At 39.8% G+C, this 22,466-nt stretch overlaps 1 protein-coding gene across 1 annotated transcript in view; it reads right to left on the bottom strand.

Moving 5' to 3' along the window:
- DCP1A (decapping mRNA 1A) overlaps positions 1-19,204 on the bottom strand; it is a 59,604-nt gene extending 40,400 nt beyond the window's left edge. Inside the window, exons 1-3 of the mRNA XM_082743052.1 lie at positions 18,534-19,204; positions 15,813-15,853; positions 13,086-13,213 (exon numbers count right to left, since the gene is read on the bottom strand). Of these exons, the coding sequence (XP_082599178.1) occupies positions 13,086-13,213; positions 15,813-15,853; positions 18,534-18,728 (364 nt within the window). The 5' untranslated portion in view covers positions 18,729-19,204. The remainder of the gene's footprint in view (positions 1-13,085; positions 13,214-15,812; positions 15,854-18,533) is intronic.
- Positions 19,205-22,466: the final 3,262 nt, after the last annotated feature.

Below are 22,466 nucleotides of genomic sequence, written 5' to 3'. Positions count from 1 at the left end.
CCGGGAAAGAAAAACAAGAAAATGTGCTTTGAATATAGACAAAAACATTTATTCTAGACATAGGGAAAATCCTTCTGATTATAAAATATAAGAATGAGATAGATTGGGTGCCTGGGTGGCTCAGTTGGTTAAGTGACTGCCTTCGGCTCAGGTCATGATCCTGGAGTCCCAGGATCGAGTCCCGTATCGGGCTCCCTGCTTGGCAGGGAGTCTGCTTTTCCCTCTGACCCTCCCCCTTCTCATGCTCTCTCTCTCTCAAATAAATTAAAGAAAAGAAAAGAATGTAATAGATGGGGCTCCTGGGTGGCTCAGTCGTTAAGCATCTTCCTTCAGCTCTGGTCATGATACCCAAGTCCTGGGACCAAGCCCCACATTGGGCTCCTTGCTCAGCTGGAAGCCTGCTTCTCCCTCTCTCACTCCCCCTGCTTTTGTTCTCTCTCTCTCTCTCGCTGTGTCTCTGTCAAATAAATACATAATATCTTAAAAAAAAAAAAAAAGAATGGAATAGATTATATAAACATAAGCCTCTCTTGGCTAGTGAAAAAGCAAATGCCCCTGCCTGGACAGATCACTTCCTTTAGGACAAGAATAAGCCTAAAGGCTCTATATCAATGTTAAAAGGTTTGGAAAGAGAGAGAAGAGAAAGGCTCTGAGATGGAAGGTAGAACACATGCATATAGGAAAAGTGTATGGAGCCAAAGACTACCCAACCTAGGATTCTGACAGAAGACTGTGGTAGAAGGCAAAGAGGCATGCAAGGAAACTCCATGAATCTGTACATATTGCTGGTGAACGTGATTCAGTTATCTCAGCAGCTGACCTGTTCTGGCCAAAACACACATCTTAAAACACCAATGAACACTAACATAGTAGAGAAAGACTACACTTTTAAAAATTTACACTGCAATGTCTATTTACTGAACATTGATTAAAAGACATAGGCCAGGACATTCTAAAGTGCTATTCTGTAAGTTCTCTGGTTTATTATTTTAAAATTTGGTGCCCCTCTCTAAATTAAGGCAAGTCTGAAACTGTTTACCGGCAATATTGCTTCCACACTCCCTTTTAATACTGGGATTTTAGTACAGGATTCAGACACATGAAATGATCATTGAATTTTTGGAGGGAAATTAGGAAAGTAAACCCAAGAATATCACAACTATTCGTTCTTAATTACAAAAATTTTCTATTCTTAAACAATGGGCAACCCCCAATAAAAAGTGAGTCACACTAGGGTTTTATGTGTACTGTAGGGTTGACTGCCACGACTGCCACACAATACTCATTCCTTAAGGCGGAGCCTCTCCTGTGTTTGTACTTGCAACTGATTATGGGTATGCCAAATGTTGGATCGGTCCATCCCCTGGTGGTCTGTTCATCCCAGTGTGCCACACAGAAATGATCATTTTTATGTATCACAAGGGACAATAAAGGGTGGGAAGCATGGCACCTGGCCTCCATGGAGTGTCATGGGCTCCCCAAAATCTACACGTAGGGTTTTGGGAAAGAGATCAGATAGTGGTGTAGGAAAAGGGGGACATTCTTTTCTCCCCTTTCCCTAACTAACTTCTCTGTTACATATTTTTCTGCCACTTTACTAAGAGATTATCCAAACCTGCGCGGTAAGGCAAATGCCCACGAGGATCATGAGGGTGTGGTGGGATCAGAGAGGCTGTGGTGCGCATGCTCCGCCCAGAGCTCCTGCTGACTCCCAGTGCTTGCAGGGATGCAGGTGCTGTGTGGCCTTCACAAGAAGGAAAGCTAGAAATCCAGGTGTATGTGCAAAATATCCTTATTTTTAAATGTTGGTAGCAAACACTTATCGCATGCCTTCCTTTTAATTAAAAACAAAATCAAAAACAAAAAAACAACTGCACATGCTTGAAGCAGTGACTCTGTAAGCAGCTAGAACTGCCTGGATCCTCCAGGGGACCCCACTCTACAGGGGCTTCAAATCTTCTTGGACTAGAGGTTACTCTGTTTCAATTTTTACCTCCACAATGAACTTCACTTTGTAAACACAAGATGAAACCTAGATTTATACACATTAAGAACATATTTCTGCCACTTAGCTATATGTAATTGCTGCTTTCCTTTGTGAGTTCTCAGAAGAGGAAACATTATTTAAAAGAGATAATGGGGGGCACCTGGATGGCTGAGTGTGTTAAAGCCTCTGCCTTTGGCTCAGGTCATGATCCCAGGGTCCCGAGATCGAGCCCCGAGTCCGGCTCCCTGCTCAGCGGGGAGCCTGCTTCCCTTCCTCCCTCTCTGCCTACCTATGATCTCTGTCTGTAAAATAAATAAATAAAATCTAAAAAAAAAAAAAAAAGATAAATGGTGCATGCATTGCTAACTTTTAAAACATTTGTAATTAGGGTAATGCCACATATACACAAAAAGTTAAAATTCCTTTTTACCTGACAACACTACTTTAGGGAGAATAAAAGCAGCACTTAGTTAAGGCCAGAGAAAAGAATCTGCTTTGGAAATTTGGAAATGTTCATGGACTTCCGAAAAAAGCTAACCAGAAGGTACCTGGTAGAGGTTCCATTAGAGGCTCTCCTAGAACACTCTAGAGTGGCCTCCAATAGATAGAAAGCCATACAGACATTTGAAACTTCTGACCTCACAGCACCACAGGTCAGCCCTGGAGTCCAAGTCACTCTATGTTTTCATGGTGTTTTTACCTCTTCAGTCTACTAACGTGGCAACAGCAAGGCTCCTTCCTTATCTTCGTCCAAAAGGCCAGATTAATGCAGTTGCCACAGATCTTTCTCCTACACTGATAGCAGAGTCACACTAACCACAGCAGAGCTGCTGCTGCTGGTGGAAGACTGCCTTTCTCCAGGCTGGTCAAGCAGCACTGTGCTGGATTCAAAGATCACAGAAAAAAAAGGACTGCGGTGCTTTTAAAACTGTTTATAAATTCCTCTTTTAGTTTGGAGGTAGAAGTCACACTTTTTGACTTGACAAATTGTAAACTTCTTTTGCAAGGACATTTCCCGCTCTGTGCTCTAAGTCTGAAGATGTGTGCAAATGCCAATAGCCACCTGCCATCTCTACTATTCTAAGTCTTGCCCTTGAACTGAGAAAGGGCAAGCAGAAACAAAAAAAAAAGTACACACTGCAATATTTCTTCTACTAAAACTTTCCATCTACTAGCTGCATTTTCAACACTATGGAAATGAATCACCCTGCCTTTTCTAGTGATCTAATTTTAATTAAAAATGTTCTCTATCAAGAGACTGATGCCCGATATAAAGGAAAAGTTGTAAGTGAAGTGGAAACAAAGGGGTACTTCTCACAGGCTTTTGGAGGTAAGTTCTTAAAAATATTAAATAGTAGTAATATTTTTATTTTCAATTGCTTGTTACAGTGATTTGTTGTTAATAAGCAGGTTATAAGACAATATACTTTGTTCATTTTTTCAGAAGTACTTCAGGATTACAGAAAACATTTGAAAATATTAAAAGTGGTATTCAGTGGGAGATCTATGCCTTAAGGCAACAAAACAATTGTCCTTGTTTCTTTCTGTAAAAAAAATGCCAAGTCTAACATGCACATAAAGTAAAATAATGTTGTTATTTTTTTGGCTAAAACCACAATCATACACTGGTCTAAGGAGAGAGTAGGTTTGAGGAAAGAAAACCTAGACTGGACACTCCTTCTAATTAATGGATCAGTGTTGCTGCTTAAAATGATAAACAAACAAACAAACAAACAACAACAAAAAACCCAACATGTAAATATCCCCACAGTCCTTCTGGTGGATCAGATTTTCACCAGTACTGGTCTAATTTACAGCTGATAATTTTCTAATCATACATCTTAAATTATTAATTTTATGATTAATTAACAGAGCTTTTAGGAATAAATATTCATAGCACTGGAATATAGTAACATATTTCATTAAGAATCTTCACCCCTACCTTAAGTTCTAACATAATTTAATGACTTCTGCTTGTAATTCTCTAAGAAAATACAACAGAACCTCAGGACTAAAAAGATAACTAAAATTCTTTAAAAGTACAGAATAGTTTTATCAAAATGGCATAGTGCTTGATAGAGTACTTGGTAAATGACAAATAAATATCAATTCAATAAATACCACTGAATTCAGTATCACAAATTCAATAAATATCACTGAATATGATGTCGGAGTTAAATAATCAGCCTTCTTGTTTTAAACAAAGGAAAAGACAATACTGAAATACTTTTTGCAAAAGGAAATCATCAAATGCCAGAATTGACTTTATAGAGCTTAATGGGACCACAAACCTTTACTTTCATAGCTTTAATTAACCAAGTTATAATGTACACTGCCTAGCTGTAACAGAGAGAAAAACCAGCTTTGCTTGCTTTTACTTTTTTGTTGATTCATGTACCAAATTTTGGATTTAAAAAAAAAACCTGTTCGGAAGCCTTTACAGAGGCAACCCTCTCGGGTCCCCTCCCTCTTCACTCAATCAACTTTGCTTTAAGCCTAAAACAAAAATAGAAAAACCCTTTACAGAATATTCTTGGGACATCTCACAATTAAGTCATAAAGTGGTGCCCACAGAAGTAGAAATCAAAGGGAAAGCACCCTCTGGGACAAACATACTTAGTAAGGTGTGGTGCTCATAGCAGATATCTGCCAAATGCTTGCTAGGAGAACGAACAGTGGGTAAGAGAAGCATGATCTCCTCACTGCACAAGAGTGGACGATGGAGATACGTGTCCTGTGATAAAATCAGAAATTACAGATCCTGTATCTGCCTTTTCAGAGGCCAGTCTATATGGAGAATAACTGTCCTGATACCATTTTCTGAATAGGACATTGCTCTTAGAATTTTCTTTAGATGTGAGGGGAAAGATTTTAAGTTACTGACCCAACATTTTACTGTTTGTGAGTGTATTCAAACCTATTTATTCCTGAATAAGTTTTGTTGCACTAAGTTTTCTTCTAGGAAACAGTATATATAATCTAAATTTTAAATGTATAGGCGAAAAGGTTCTTCACAGTGATTTGTTTTTTAAAAATGTGTATTGCCTGTATTCAGTTGCAACACATAAAAAATATATACATTATTCCTAATATTGCCCATTATGCTCCCCCACTTTCATTGTTGTTCAATCAATCAGGTTGATTTTGTTCTGTTGTTCTCCTACAATTTCTATGTTCTGAAGTTAATTGCTACTCATCTGTGTATTTTCCTTCACCTTAACCCAGATTTCTCTTTTTCCTTAACTTCTTGGGCTGGTAGGCCTACATATGGTAATTTTTATAAAATTCTAATATGTATTTGAAAAAAATGCAAATTCTTGAATTGCTGGAAGCAGCACTCTTCATACGCTCATTAGATCAAGTTTAACTGTACTATTTAAGTATCTCATAATTAACTGCTTTATCTGTCAATTACTGAGGTGGCCTGCTAAAATCTCCCATGATGATTAGGAATTTTTAACTTTTGATATGTATATCTGACATACACTACATACGTACCAGTTTGGAATCATTTTATCTTTCAGGTAATTCATTCCTTTTATCATTAGGCAGCAACTTCTACCATGAAGTTTTTAACTAAAATTTATCATGTATGACTAACATAGCTATAGCAGCCTTGTTTGGTTAACAGTTTGATATACTGCATTATATCCCTTTACTTTCAATTTTTCCAGGTTTCTGAGTTTTACATTTTTTGAAAACATTATTCACAAATTCTGTATCTTCATCCAGTCCCAGAATGTCTTTTAATTGGCTACTTTAGCTCACTTGACATTTTGTTCTAGTTACTGACTTATTTCTGCCATTTTATATTGGGCTATTTCCCATGGTGTTCAGTCACTGCCCCCCCACCCCCCAGTTTGTACTGGTTTAAAAGACTCCTATGTTTTGTAGTGGTTACCCTGAATCATTTGAACACACACAGCTTGATTTAAATCTATGGTTAATCAATTTATTTATGTGGGATGCCTTAGGTCTGATGAGCTTTTACCTGATGCTGTTGGTGTCTAGTATTTTTCCTTCACCTTTTTAACACCTCTACTCAGACTAGTCATTTCACTGTCTTATATAGTCCATGCTTATTTTAATTTAAAACAAAGTAAATCATTTGCTCATTAGTTTGTAAACTTCATTTCTTTCTTCTGTGCTCCATTTTCTTCTTTCTTTTTTTTTTAAGTGGGCTCCACAGCATGGAGACCAAGGCAGAGCTTGAACTCACAACCCTGAGCTCAAGACCTGAGCTGAGGGATGCCTGGGTGGCTCAGTCGAAGCATCTGCTTCCAGCTCAGGTTGTGATCCCAGAGTCCTGGGACTAAGTCCCTCATTGTACTCCTTGCTCAGCAGGGAGACTGCTTCTCCCTCTCCCTGTCTCTTCCCTTGCTTGTGCTTTCTCTGTCTCTGACAAATAAATAAATAAAGTCTTAAAAAAAAAAAAAAGAAGTGAGCTCAAGAGTCAGCTGCTTAACTGACTGAGCCACCTGAGAACCCCACAATATTCTTCTTTCTGAACCAAATTAAATACGATTAAGAATTCAGTTGCGTTAAGAGCATTTTCAACAGCCACATGTGGCTGGTGGCTACTGTACTTACTGGATAGCACTGCTTTAGAAGCACCTACAGCAAGGGGCCGCTAGAGGCGAAAGTTCTGTTTTTGTTTGAAAAGTGCGTTTATTTTGTTCTCCTAATTATTGAATTGAATTAATTCCCTCAGTACTCTTATTCCTTTGTCTTCCAAACTCAGTAGCTGCAACTAAATAGGCTGTCAGTCTAACTGGTGCTCCTCATAAATAATCAATCTCAAGTACCCTTTGGTTGCTTCTGTCTCTTTGTGCATTTCTTTCTCCTTACTATGCTTGGTGTCTTATCCTACTGCCCAAATCTGAGATTTATGGCTTTTGAATATTCTAGAAAATTTTTTGTTCTAAATCTCTTCAAATACGGTCTCTCCTAAATCTATTTTATCATTCTGAAAATTCTTCTCTATTATGTGTTAAGACTTTCTAATTCTACCCTCCTGATCATATTTTCCATTCCTTTCCTTTCTTGGATGAATTCTGAGTAATTCCCTCAGATGTCTCTATCAGTTCGTCAATTCTCCTTTCTGTTGTTACAAATTAACTTCTGAGAAATAAGCCAATCAGAGAAAGACAATTATCATATGATCTCACTGATATGAGGAATTTGAGAAACAAGGCAGAGGATCATAGGGGAAGAGAGGAAAAAATGAAACAAGATGAAACCAGAGAGAGAGACAAACTGTAAGAGACTCATCTCAGGAAACAGACTGAGGGTTGCTGGAGGGGAGGGGAAGGGATGGATAGGGTGGCTGAATGATGGAGATGGGGGAGGGTATGTGTTGGGGTGAGTGCTGTGTATTGTGTAAGACTGATGAATCATAGACCTGTACCCCTGAAACAAATAATACATTACATGTTAATAAAAATTAACTTAATCAAAAAACAAACAAACAAACAAAAACCAAAACCAAATTAACTGCTGAGTCCAGGTAGAAAATTTATTTTCAAGAATTGAAATTTTAATTTCTAGAAATTTGACTTGGTTATTTTTCAAATCTACCTGTCACTTTTCTTATCCACATCTGACATTTACATCCATTAAAGTCTGTATCTGATCATTTCATTAACTAAAATTTTGGGGAGTGGTTGGCTAACCCTGCTTTTGTTGTATTCTGCCTTTCACTGATTGTGAATTATTTCCTGTATATTTAGTAATTTTGAGTATTTAGTAATTTTGGACCATGAGGCTTGTCAATGATCCCCATGCAATCTGGGTGTCCCCCAGAAGGATTTTGCATTAGCTTTTGCCAGGTGTCCTAGAATACTCACCAGCTGAAGATTAATTTTTATGTTAATTTTTTGGCCTGGGTAAGAAGTTATACTGAGTGAATGGTATAACCTGAACGCCAAATCTCTTTGAGAAAGCTCATGTTTATATTTATTCAGGGGAGACATTTTCCCTGTTACCCATAGTCCATACTAAGATAGATAAGCTTGCTCATCCTTGTTTGGTGGGCTGGTATCTTTCTAATTAATTAATATGTAGCTAATCAGGGGGCTAGGCTGTACGTAGGTATGGGGTCTCAGCTCCACTTCTCCACCCATGAGAGCTCAAGACCCTGTCTCCTGACTCCATGTAATTGTCATGAGATCCTTTTATGAAGGAGAGCTCCATACCTAGAAACCCCTAATAGCTGGCAGCCAGTGCTGGTTTATAAGCTTCTCACTTCAGCTTTCAGTTTTCACTCTCATGTTGGCCCGCTGAAATGTCCCCTATTCTCTTTTTGACTAAGCTGTGCATTTAGTTCTTTATACAGCATTTCTAAACGTTTGTAGGAGAAAGATTTCCTGGCATGACACTGCTAGACAGGAGCTGAAGGATATTTTCTTTGATGGACACAGAAGTCCTAGAAATTCAGAGTCTCCCAAGAATGATTTTATAATGCAGTAAGTAAAATGGATTTTCTTTACAAATGAAAATAGAAGATCACCAGACTGATAGTAATGCGTTGTTTAAAGAGCAAAAAAAGATGTCTCTCCAACTAATCAGAGATAAAATTAAAACTATCATCAATGTTTTTTAGGGAGAAGTGTCCACAAACTAAAAATCATTACATTAATACAAAGGTTTAGCTGGGAGGGTGCTATGTATTCCAGTATACTGATCAAAATAAACATAACTATGTTTAAATAAACCATGACCCACTGATTAGAACTGCTACTCTTGAGAGTTTTTTTTTTAAGATTTTATTTATTTGGCAGACAGAGATCACAAGTAGGCAGAGAGGCGGGGGGTGGGGGGGGGGGAAGCATGCTCCCTGCTGAGCAGAGAGCCTGATGCGGTGGGGGGGCTCAATCCCAGGACCCTGAGATCAAGAGCTGAGCCGAAGGCAGAGGCCCATCCCACTGAGCCACCCAGGCACCCCACTATTGAGTTTTAAAAAATCTGTACACTGTAAGATTTCTCATTTGTAATATGTATATATTTTCAACTTATCGTCCCTCATGCTGCCTAGTAATGGCCCTTAAAAATTCTGAAAATGGTACCTATAATGATAAACAGAGCCTCCAGCTTGTCATGGTGCTAGTCAGAAAGGACGGGAATAAAGACACTACAGGCCTGGGTCATAAGAGTACCTGGACAATGTTAAAATCCTTATAACTGTCTTACTACAAAGATCATTTGGCTTGGGTCTAAGATGGAGACACACTCTGTAGTATTTTATATTTTTAAGTGCCTGACAAAATACCCTCACATATATGATGCCCTTTTAAAATAAGCAGGTCAGATCAGTGGTTTACGTGATTTATCCAAGGTTACAGCCCAAAAATGGCAAAGCCTAGAATAGCATTCTTTTCTGAAAATTAAACTGCATGCCAAAAGACTGTTACCATGGCAAAGCCCCCCTCAGGGATATCTTCTGCAGCTTTCGTATCTAGAAGTCATTTATAAATTTTAAAAACGAATGACTAAACAAGAGGCATAAAAATTGAATCCAAAGCTCCCCTAGTGCTTGTTCAATTCAGGTATGGCACAACAAAAGGGTATATGTAAGCAGGAGTTCATGCTTTAGACTTCCACATTCTGATACAGTAGTTACTAGCCACATATAGCTACTTAAATGCAAACTGATTAAATAAACTAAAAAAGAAAAGAAAATTTCTTGGTTACACGAGTCGTACTTTGAGTGCTCAACAGTCGCATGTAGCTGTGGCTGCTCTTCGGGATGGGGCTGATACAGAGCATTTCCATTACGGCACAGCAGTACAGGTCAGCATCACTCTAGAATGTGGACTGACGAAGTAAGTAATTTTATTGCGGCAGCCAAGTAGAGAGAACATGGGGTTCGAAGATTATCTGAATTCTGCCTATGTCACTTACAACCTTTGTGATTCTTGAGCAAGTTTCTTAACTTTTCTAGGACTCTTGTTTCCTCAATAGAAGTCAAAAATAAGGGGTTAGGAACTACACTTTTGCTTAATTAACTACAGAATCTGCAGTCTTCCCAACCCTCGCTGAGCCCCTCCCTATAAGGGTCTTCTGGCTGCCAAAAGGCCCTCGATCGGTATGAAAACACACTGATTCCAAAATATTCAAAAGAATCACTAAACCTAAGCCCTAGGCTAGTGTAAGCATTTTCTCTGTAAGATTTTACCATTCCCTTTGGGGGAGGTGGTATATAAATAAAAACTAAAAAATGAAATCAATACAGAACAATCAGAACTAGAAAAAATAATAGTTCAATTTTCTATTAACTCTAAAAATTGATCTGAGTGAAAGAAGCTGGATCTGAAGGTACAGTGAGCAAAATGGGTCAGATGTCTTAGTGGTATTTCCCTCAAGAAAACGACAGAAGGGCAGCTACAGAATCAGGTATAATTACCTGTATACACACTCAGACACTAATTAACTTTTTGTTTAAAGAACAAATCCCTTAACTCAATAGCTTGCAGACCTGACAAGACTATTTTCCACAGTTAAGACTAGGTTGACAAAACACACTCAAGAGAGGCCTTCACTTCCAGAATCACTTTATGCTGCCTTGTCACTTCTCCCTGATACAGCTGTTCCTTTAAATACCTTCCCTAAGCTCCTCTTGTAGATTGTTTCTAATACACCCACAGTGTTGTACTTGACCTTTTCAGGCCCTTCTCTAGTCTGAAAACAAGCTGATGTGCTCTTGAATTTCAAATTAGCAATGCCAAAAACTGTATGGCCCCTTAGAAGATGATTCAGTGCCTCAATTAACAAGGAAACTGGACAACCTTGGTTAAGTGAGTTTTCTGTTCAACTAAGGAAACCTCTGTTTTAACTTAAGGAAAATCTTCCTAAAATAAAATGTATTAATGTACCTTTCTGCTCAAGAATATTCTGATTAACATAATAAATGATGATTTCAGGTCATATCATGACAACAAATTAATCCATGAGACTATAGTGGGGTTAAAGTTACAGAAAACTGACACTTTTATGCTGACCCTGGGTTACACTCAAGATATTTGCTAGATTCTTATAAAATGAAACCTAATATCAGCTTGTTTTCTTATAATTTCCTTTCATTTCTTCCATACATGGCCTATAGAAATGTTTCCAGATAATTGAGGTCAATAAGTTAAATTTTGGTTAGTTGTGATTTAATTATATTTGGGTTATGTTGCATTTTCAACTTCAAAGGAACCTTTGCTTGTTAAAGAAATACTATGATTAACATCAGCTTAATTTAGCTTAAACATCAGGTTTAAGCTAAACAGTAAGTGAATCCATGGGTCTCTGATAATTTTCCTGACTACATTAATAATCAAACTTTTCTTAGAAGCAATAGCTAGATTAATTTCCTGGTAGTAAAGAGCAGAATTAAATAAATTTTCCTTAAAAAAAAAAAATTGGAACTATGTTCCTCTGCAGAATTTCCGCACAAACAAAACTGCCATCTGAAGGTAGTATTAGTTTAAATAAATCCCTCTGAACTTATAGGTATTAAAAAGCATTTCTAATATGCCCCCAGACACTAAAATCTCAGAAAGGAATTATCTGGACAACAGTTCACTGAAAAAAACCAAGAGACTATTTCACTTAAATACTTAAAGTGAGCTGTGGAGAAGAATTTGGGGCTTCTGGCTCTGAAACAGAACTTACCATTCCTCATTCAGGAAATTAAAAGGGCCTAATTTCCAGAGCTTTTTATATATTACACCAAAGACATTCCTCCAGTACCAGTTACCTTCTAGTCAAGTGAAATCCAAACAGTAACTTTTCCTTTTTTAATTTTTTGTAATAACTTTTCCTTTTTATGTGAGAAGTAACATTTCTCCAGCAATCTCCTTGGATAATAGTTATGGTCACTCTACTACTAACTAGGTCTGATCCACCCATAGTCAGTGCCAAACAGTCTCTCTTCTGTCTTCAAACACTTATGCCTTCAACATCCATACTGAAATACAGTAATTGAGGATACTTTTTAGTATCTTTTTTTCCCCCCACTGGTACATCTTAACTTTTTGAAAGGGCCACTCTAGCTTTGTGGACTGCATGCAACCATTCTTAAGAGTCTGTAAAATGCCTGAAGGACCCTGGAACTAAGGAGGAGAGAAAAGTGTTATGATTCTCGCTCTCCAACTGGGGACCTGCCACTCACCTCTGAGTCTCAGCTCCCTTAATTGCTTGCCTGCCCCACATGGGTTATTGTATCATTAACATTAATGATACAATAGCTCTCAGCCCAGAACTTGTACCCAACAGACACTCAATAAACAGACTGAAAATACCACAACCAGGGTAAAGACAGTACTTCCTCTGTGGATAAATATATCAGTCCCCATCCTGAATCTCTCAAACTAAATTCTGTTGCTCAGGGGCATGGGCAGCCAATAATTCAGTGTCCAACCAAAACAAAGGATGAAATTTATTTTCATAAAACAAACAACAGGAATATGATGTACTGCTATTATATGGAAGAGTGTATTTAACTAAAACAATATAAAAAGTTACTGGATATAAGAGCGTTTCAATTTTAGAAGCCCAATTTAAAAGATTTGATCTAAGACTCATTTATAACCTAAGAGTGCAGATAAAAATATATTCTTAAAGATTTTCTTTATTGGGACGCCTGGGTGGCTCAGTGGGTTAAGCCGCTGCCTTCGGCTCAGGTCATGATCTCAGGGTCCTGGGATCGAGTCCCGCATCGGGCTCTCTGCTCAGCAGGGAGCCTGCTTCCCTCTCTCTCTCTGCCTGCCTCTCCATCTACTTGTGATTTCTCTCTGTCAAATAAATAAATAAAATCTTAAAAAAAAAAAAAAGATTTTCTTTATTTCTCAGAGAGACAGAGAGCGTGTACAAGCAGGGGGAGCAAGAGGCAGTGGGGGAAGCATGCTCTCTGCTGAGCAAGGAGCCTGATACGGGGCTCCATCCCAGGACCCCGGGATCATGACCTGAGGTGAAGGCAGACACTTGACTGAACCATCCAGGCATTCCTGTATTTTTTATTTTAACTTGAAACTCCAAAAATAACATGATGATAGAAACTCAAGTCACTCCATTTAAATTGTAAATAGATGAACTGTAATAAAACGGATATACTCACAGCTTGCATTTCTATACAGAAGAAATGGTTCATGGAGCTGAAATTCCAAATCTTTATTCACTGGTTCAACCAGATTGTGCATATTCAGTCGATTCACAATGGTAAAACCATGGTAAGGTGAGGCTGACCTTAGATTTGACAGAAGAAAAACACCTGTAGTCACTGTTTCATTTGCAGAAATGTTATCTACTTCTTTATTTCCATTTCAAAGAATAAGGATATTACCACATTATACAATATTGTTGGCACTTAAAATTGCAAACAAAAAATTCAAGTCAGATCATACCCCTCCTCTTCTCAGTAGCTTCTAAGGACTTAGCTCCCCAGAGTAAAGCCAATGCCCTTTCTAATGCCACCAAAGCCTTGGCTGATAGGTGCCCTTCTCACCTTCACCTCATCTGCCTCTCCCCTTGCTTCTGCTCAAGCCACACAAAGCTCATCACTCTCCCTACAGGAATGCTTCTACCTAAAGCCCTCAGCGTGGACCACTTGCCCAGAATCTAGTTACCTTAACCCCAACAGGCTCTTCCTCAAATGTCACTTTTTCAATGACACTTACTGGAGAACTACCCCTTCTCAGGCTCCCAGCCTCTCTCAAGTTCAATACCTCCCACTCTCTTCTCTTTTTTTCCATACCATTTACTTATTTTTCATATTTGTCTTTCCCCACTAGAATGTAAATTCCATGCAAACTGGGATTTTTGGCTTCTTTTTTCAGATATTAGCCAAGACAGGTACCTAACAGATGTTTAATAAACAGTTACTCAACAAAAATATCACTTATTTTAAACACAGTACAGACCTGGTTTTAATAATGACTGTCCACCATTATAATCATGATTTTTTTTCTTACACCAAATAAGTCTTTCTACAGTTCTCCTGAGTTAAGAGAGAAAATGCCTTGAATCCTATGATAACAAACATCCTTTGTTCTCATATCAGGGTGATTCAGTACATGATTCTTGGTTCTCATACCAAAGTGACTTAGTACATGATCTTCACATGCATGTGATACTTCTTAGTTTCTCAATCGTTTTTCTGTACACAAGGGAGATTTGAGAATCCTACTCTACAGATTAGGAAATAAACTCAGAATGATTAAAGCCTTTGTCCAAAGTCACACAAATAATGTGACCAGAACTGAGCTTTAGGTTTTCAGACTCCAAATCCAGGCTTTTTGTACACTAAGGTCTCTGGCAAAATGATATTCTGACACTGTGGTACACTTTTATCCAAGGTACATAAAATGTTCTCATATTTCCCAAAGAGTTCTTTGGTTTTCTTTTATTAGGATCAATACTATGTAAGCCTCCATGAATTAAGCCAAATCATTTATTATACTAAATTTCCTACTTTTTAGAACCAGTGGAGATGTACTATACTGTTTAACAGTGAGGCTGGTAAAATATTTTCCTAATATCATAGATACCAAGATTCTAACAATCTCTAGAGTTTCTAGAGATTACCATAGAGGTAATACAGAACAATGAAGTAGGTGAAGGGTAAAGGCACCCTGGCAAAGAATGAAGGGTAAAGGCACCCTGGCAAAGAATGATGATGAGCTCCTATAGTTACGATGTAGTATCAAAGCACTTAAATACAAAGGAGGAAAAAGATGTTTTTAGAAAGATCTCAAAGTTGCATGCCAAAATTTAGAGGAATGCCTGACAAATTCTTGTTAATGACCATCAATATAGAAGGCAATCTTTAAATGGTAACTCACAGTACCAAAAAAAAAAAAGAAGTGGGGAGGACCGGACATCAGTAATAATTCCTGCTGAATCTCTAAACTTAGAAACCATGGGAAGGAACCTGTTGTAGTCAGAGCAAAACCTAAGGGAGAGCCAGGACCAAGGAACTCTATGACTATCCTTTTCTGTTAGTTACAAGTTAGGACACAAAAGGTGCCTAACAAAAACAAAAGCTGCAATTTGCAAACCAATCACATTTTAGATAATTAACTCACAGAAAAGTTGAAAATAAAAAGCGTGCAACTGAATAAACCAGATTTTCTAAAGGACTCTCAAATGAAGATGACATCACTAAAGACACTGTACCCAATCCTGAATTTTTTTGTGGGGAAGGGTTCAGAAAGGGGACAGAACCAGAGTCATAAGAAGACGACTCATTTAATAAATACAGAATAGAGAGACTGACCTTTCAACTACATTATTTTATAGAGTTAGTCTATGTATTAAGTTTTTCTCTCTTTATACATTTTTAATACAGGGGGAGGGAGAAACACATCTGTTTTAGACTTATTCATGATTGGAAAATATTTTCTATTTTGACACAGTTTTGCTAGTTCCTAAGTAAGTTTTAGTTCTGTTTATTTTATTTATTTATTTTTTTAAAGATTTTATTTATTTATTTGACAGAGAGAGATCACAAGTAGGCAGAGAGGCAGGCAGAGAGAGAAAGGAGGAAGCAGGCTCCCCGCTGAGCAGAGAGCCCGATGCAGGACTCGATCCCAGGACCTTGAGATCATGACCTGAGCCGAAGGCAGCGGCTTAACCCACTGAGCCACCCAGGCGCCCTCTAGTTCTGTTTATTCTGAATCACAGGAAGGCTCAAAGAAAGGATATAACTTGGTTCAGATCTCACAGCTAGAAATGGATGAAGAAGGTCAGGCAGGGAGGTTCCAAAAACGGGGCTGAACCACTTTATATAACACTGCTCACCATTAGATTAAAAATACATATGTATCATTTTTTTTTAAAAGCTTACCTTCGATATACAAACAAGGTCCCTTCTATATCGGTCTTCTCCTATAACAGAAATGACTTGGTTAGTTTTTCCCCCATAATCCAACCCCAAATGGTCCTAATGGAGAAATACTTCATGTTTAAGATGAAATTGCTTATTTTAAAATTAGTCCCTTTAGAACAGGTCAGGTAAGTCTCTCACTCTACAAACTACTGTTGTTAGTTTCTTTTGTATCCTTTCTATGCTTGGGTTGCATACTAAGGTATATACAATGTTTGGTCCAGCAACATGTCTGTTATCTGCAGCATTTTTCTCCTTAAAAATTTAGGGTGAAAAATCTTAGAATTAGCCCCCCTCCCCTCCAGTTTCTAAAGACTATTTCAGAGAGAAAGCATACGCACTCATAGGGAAGGGGCAGTGGGGAGGGAGAGGGAGAGAATATCAAGCAGACTCTCAAAACCCTGAAATCATAACCAGAGCCTAAACCAAGAGTTGGACCCCTAACTGAGCCACCCAGGAACCCCACTTTCCTTTTATAAAGCTAAAATGTCTTATCCAGATTTTTAAATTTTAAAGCCAAGCTTTTGTGTACAGCAATTCCTTCACTTTTAAAGTTTATCAAAGTTTGGCCAGGATGATGGGGGGGGGGTATCTTCTAGGAGAGTTTGTTTCATCATTGGGCAATTGGTATATTTTTATGAATGGCAAGTTTTGTGGTTTGTTAAATATTGTCAAACACAGTTTTTTATTCTTAGAACTTCGTTGAAGAATCATGAAAACTGAAGCTATACTCTGCCTTAAGCTAATCATTGTAGGACATAAATAATTATAATTTTTAAGCATAAATGAAACATTTTGATTGAAAGTAGAGTTCATATTATCTTTTGTTTGCTGTGACAAATGGACTTAGGTTTTAAACACATACGGTGTTTTTAAAAACTAAATAACCACAGTAGTTCATAGCTTGGATTGAACCCATGTATTTTAATGCAATCAACAAATTGTTAGAAAACTTTAAAGGCTAGTCATTCAAAATCGGGTTTGTTGGGATATAAACATTTAAAAAATATTTATCATATTGAGAGTATTGCTCTACCTTAAATATCATCTTAAAACTTTTCCTTCCTAAGGATTCATAGGCCTTTTCTTGCCTTTCAAATGTAAAATTTTAGTATAAAAAAAAGTGGCAATCAATGGTCTCACAGTGAAAGAAAACTTGCTCAAACACAGAACTGTGCAAAGTTATAACTCACTGTAAAATAAAGACACAAAAGATACAGGTTATGCACTATGTGCCATTATCCAAATGAACAAAAAATGGCAGCTTACTTTTCAATTCAGATTATTATAACTAGTATTTCATATTTGAAGCAGGACTCTACAATTTAAATTCAACGATACTGAAAGTCTGTGGAAAACTAGAATTAAAAGTCTGTTAGTCCAAAGTTCCTGCTCCTAAGTCTTCACCATTTGTCTGCAATTCATATCTCACAAATTTATATGCAGACCAAATAAAGAAAAACGATTCAGAACAATTCAAACTAAGGCAATGTCTAAAACAGCTACACTTAAAAAAAAAAAAAAAATCTGTAATTTTGTTCTTTGTGGCTTTCCAAACCTCCTTCTTTTCCAGGAAGTGAAAGAAGCAAGAGGATTCTGAAAGCTCTCATCTGAATTGTTTATAAACATCAAATGATTTTCACAGAATTAGTCTAAATATAATCTATGTATCTGTTTTATACTGTAAAGAATGTATTACAATAATCTTTCAGGTTTTTGTTAATATAAGGATTTCATATTTTTACTGAAATGTGAGTGTTACTCATTTATGAACTCAACCCACCAAATATTCACGGATTATTTGCCAAAAGTAAAGCCTAGAGCTGAATGAATGAATTATGGAGGGTTAATTACTAGAAAACTGGAACTTATGTTTCTTTTCATCAGGGGCCAACAAGTCAGAGAACAAACCCTATGTAACTTTTCGGGCCCCCTCCCGCGCAAAAAAAAAAAAAAACCAAAACAAAAAACCCAAAAAGTACTTAGTCCGGAGGGAGGATTCAGAGGTGACATCACCAGCAGCACAGCTGGAACGAAAACACGTTTACAGGGTCTCTTTTCCAAAGGGTTCAAGGGAATCCAATTAACATAATCCCTAAGTACCTTGAAATCTTTTCCAAAACTCTGGAATACAGTGTAGTTCAATAAAAGCCGGACTTATCCCCACCACCCCTCTTCCAAGAATTGCAACTAATTGGATTTCCAGCTTTAAATCCAAATGACCTCTATGAAGGGGGTTCTTATTTACGTGCCTGGTGGGGGGAGAGGACGGTGTTTACTTTTATAGATTATGTATCTGTAGTTTATCTAACACCCCTCACAGCTTCAAACACAATCTTTCGGGTGCCTTTCGGACCCCCACCGTTCTCGTCCACTAACACGTCTGCAAAGAAGGCATATCGCCCAGGTCTCCGGACCCAACCCCAAGGGACTGATCCTCCTCCAATCCTTCCTTCTATCGGCTTTCCCCCCACTAGACGTCCTGGGCCTACTTCTCTCGCGCTTCTCCCCAATTCCCGGCGCCCCTGACACCCTTCAGGGACCGGCCAGTCTCTTCTTCAGTCCCTGGCCTCCCCGCTGCCGCCCTGGCCTCCCGAATCGCCCCCAACCCCGGACAGTCCGCGCTGCCACTTTAAGAGGCGCCGGCCGGGAGGCCGGCCTCCTCGGCCTGGCCGCACTCACCCACTGGTTGGCCTTGGGGCAGAAGGTGTACAGAGCGACCTGGCCCGTGAGGTCTGCGATGCTGGTGATGTAGGGGTCGTGCTGTTTCAGGGCCGCTAAGCTCATCTCCTGCCCAGCTCTACTCAGCGACTCCATCTTGAATTCCGGAGCCGAGCCCCTCCGGCGGAGGCGGAGCCGCGGACAGGAAGGTGCCATCGAGGCAAAATTCCCCCAGTAGCGTCAGCAGCTTCAACTTCCGCCTCTCGGCCGGGCCTCGCGGCGCGGGGTGGGGTACAACAACTATTGTGCTCCGCTGCGTCCACGCCCCCGGGTGCCTGGTTCCGGGAGCGTTAGGTTCGTGAAGGTCCAAAGTGTGTGGGGTTGGAGTCAGTCAGGGACCGAGCGGGCAGGCGGGGAAACTCAGGAGCTTCCTGGACTCCGGGTAAAACAATGTCCTGCCCGCGAGCCTTCACCGGGCTCCTGCCGGACGAGGCAGCAGACCGCCGCGGGGCCGCAGAATGAAAAAGCCCGCTGTGGCTGTGCGGGACTCCACGGTCGTGGGGAGAGCACAGAGAAGCGGGGAGGGGCGGCACCCCGAAAGTCACCCCAGATCTCCGGTCTCACTAGGTCGCCGCCGTCAGCATTTTTTCCCCCCCTGAAGGAGCATCTTCAAAAAAAAAAAAAAAAAAAAAGCCAAAGTAGCCCTCCCGTACGTGTACAGACAGGCGTGTCCTGGGCTCGCCACCGTTGCTCTTCGCTTTCCTCGTCTGAAGCCGGTGGGCTCGAGCCCGCCAAGGCGCGCGAGTCGCGCCGCGGTGAAAGCCTCCAACGGCTCGTTCTCCGAGCAGACGCGCCTCAAGCCTTGTAACACGCGTTTTAAAGCTCCAGGTACCAGCCCAAGAGTGAAACGCGGCGTGGGGACTCTCGGGGACTCTGTTCACCCGCTCTCCGCTTGTTCAAAGAACGTTTTCTCAGGCGGAAAGGATACTCCCCTGGAATTGAATTTTTTAAAAAAATATTTTATGTATTTACTTGACAGAGAAATGGCACAAGTAAGCAGAGCGGCAGGCAGAGAGAGAGAGGGGGGCGGGGGGAAGCAGGCCGGATGCGGGACTCGATCCTGCAACCCTGGGATCATGACCTGAGCCGAAGGCAGAGGCTTCACCCACTGAGCCACCGGGTGCCCCGGAGTCGATTTTTTTTTTTTTTTTAAAGATTTTATTTTTGACAGACAGAGTACCACAAGTAGGCATAAAGGCGGGCAGAGAGAGAGAGAGAGAGAGAGAGAGAGGCGAGGAAGCAGGCCCCCCGCTGAGCAGAGAGCCCGATGCGGGGCTCGATCCCAGGACTCTGGAATCATGAACCTGAGCTGAAAGGCGGAGGCTTTAACCCACTGAGCCACCCAGGCGCCCCTGGAATCGGAATTTTTTGAAAGGAAAAAAAAAAAAAAAAAAAAAAAGAGGGGGAGGAACCCCGTCACATTTGTATGGTTTATGATTTTTACGTCCCGGGGGCCGTTGGTTAATGGAAAGAAGGTAATGCCTTCTATTCTTTGCAGTATCAGGTAAGGAGCGTGTATGAATGCCGATAAGGAGGGAAGCGGTTCAGGCGCTGTGGGTTAAGTGTTGATTGAACCTGTGGGGAGGAGTAGGAGTGGATCCGAGAAGAAAGGCAAGGGCTCTCTTTCACTTTGCAGCCTCATGGTGAGGTAGGGGAAGTGTGGGCATCCTCATTTGATGGATGGTTTAATTGAAGCTGGGGGGGGGGGGCTCAGAGTTCCACACGAGTCCGGGGGTGGGAGCCAAGGTGTGGTGGGGAGGCGAAGGGGATCTAAGGGGTAGAGTCTAGAGACGCCTTCCTTCCCCCAGAGCCCTTTGCTCTACACCAGGGCGACCTTTCTGCCTCCTTGAGGACTAGACTGAACTCCCCTCCACCTGCTTTCAATCCGATATTTAAAAATCTGTACCCTCATTTAAAAAGTTACGTGTTCTTTGAATACAGAATACAAGCCCTTGGAATAAAATTCAAAGGCACACCTGAAACGGAAGAAAGTAGTCTTTTCTTCTTTTAAAAAATTACTATTTTGTTAAGGTATACCTGACATCGAACACTGTTTTAGTTTCAGGTGTACAGTGTAATGATGTGGTATTCCTATATATTGCAAAGGGACCAAACAACAGTCCGGCGCTAACATCTGTCACCATACATATTACAAAAAATTTTTTTTTCTTTCGGTAAATTTTCAAGATCCACTCCCCTACCGGCTTTCAAATATGCAAAACTATTACTAGCCGTAGTCATCAGGCTATATGTTATATCCCCAGGACTTCTTCATTAGTTTTTTTTTTTTTCTTACACAGATTTACCAAAATCTAAGACATTTCCTTTGTATTTATTATTTTTGATTGAACAGGGCTAGACTCATGAAAAAAAAAAAAAAGCAAGCTACTTTAGGGAGGGTTCATATTGAGAGTAGGAAATTGCTTTAAAATGTATGTTCGTGTGGCCCAAAACACGTTAATGTTGACTGTGATACCTACACAGTTCTCAAGATCTATTCAAGAGAATGTGAATCTTTTGGAACTGAAACTCTTTCTCATTTACTTTGAGGCCTAATTTTCCCTTGTATTTGGCTTGGTTAGCTTTCTGCCTATGGCCACTTTCTATGAATCGCCCTTTGAATGATTCCACCCCAGCCCATTGGCCTCCTTTCTATTCCTGTACATGTGCCAAATGAGTCTTGCCTCAGGGCCTTTGCGCTTGTCATTCTCCCTTTCTGGAACATTCTTCTCTCTGATATCCCTGGGATATCCTGATGGCTCATTTCCTCGTGTTGTTCGTAGCACTCATCTGCAAGTGGTAATTATTTTATTTATTTCTGTGGTGTCTGTATCATCAGCTCCATGAAGCAGGACCCATGTCTGTCGTCTTCATCACACATCTCTGGCATAGAGACAAGGCCTAATACATGTTTGCTGGATTAATTGGAATTTCAGGGGAATCTCTTTATTCACATAAACCTGAGAGAAGAGATGGTTGTTTCCAATCCACACCTAAGAAAGCATTTGTTTCTCTTAAGTGCTGAACAAATATAATGATGCCCGGTTTTCTTGTATTCCTATATTTTGATTCTTAGGCTCAAGGCTTCCAGAAGCAAACATACAATGTTTAGTATAGCCCAGAACAATGGGGGACATTCTCAGTCTGGCACCTTTTCCCATCTATCTGACTCCCATCTCTTCCTCTCCTCCCTCTCCCTTTCTCTAGAAAGTATTCTAGAAGTATCTGCTTACCATTTGCCTCTTTAGGCAGAGAAACCAGGCTAAATAATTTTCCTAAAGTCACAAAATGATTCACTTGCAGAGCTGGATTAACATCTTCTAGCTTTGGCTTCCAGGTGGGTCACGTCTCTTGCTACCATTCTGTCTGGCACACTCGTAAATTACACTGCCTACACATGAGTGAGACTTGTTCTCCTTATGCTGCTGTTTCGCCACCGATATTTATTTTACATGGTTGATATGCAAAAGGTTGTGGGTTTACTATACAGTCCATTACCTGGTGCTTCCCAGATGCTTTGGATGGTAGTTTTTCCCTTCAGTTCCTCCAGAAAGGTCTGAGACCTCTGTATTTTAAAATGTCTCTTTATGAAAGTATTTTTAAAGGGTCTAGATGCTTTCTAGAGTTACATTTCAGATTCATGAATTAGTTTAATCTGCAATTCTGGAACAAAATAATGCTTTCTATCAGGAAGAAAGAAAGTGGCTCTATATGGGGTAACATAATTAGAATAAAAGAACATGGGATCAGCACTCTCTTTAGTTCATCTGTTAATTGCATCTAACAGCTTTCTTGATAATGTTCTTTGGTGGAAAGTTCTACATCATTTAGTTACTTAATCCAGGGTAATGTTTCAAACTAACAATAGCATAGCCGGGGTTTATTCACAACTGA

The sequence above is a fragment of the Mustela nivalis genome (genome assembly GCF_964662115.1).
Source record: "Mustela nivalis genome assembly, chromosome: 1".
Taxonomy (NCBI): domain Eukaryota; kingdom Metazoa; phylum Chordata; class Mammalia; order Carnivora; family Mustelidae; genus Mustela; species Mustela nivalis.
Note: the sequence above shows the minus strand (reverse complement) of the source record. Positions and strands in the feature narration are given on the sequence as shown.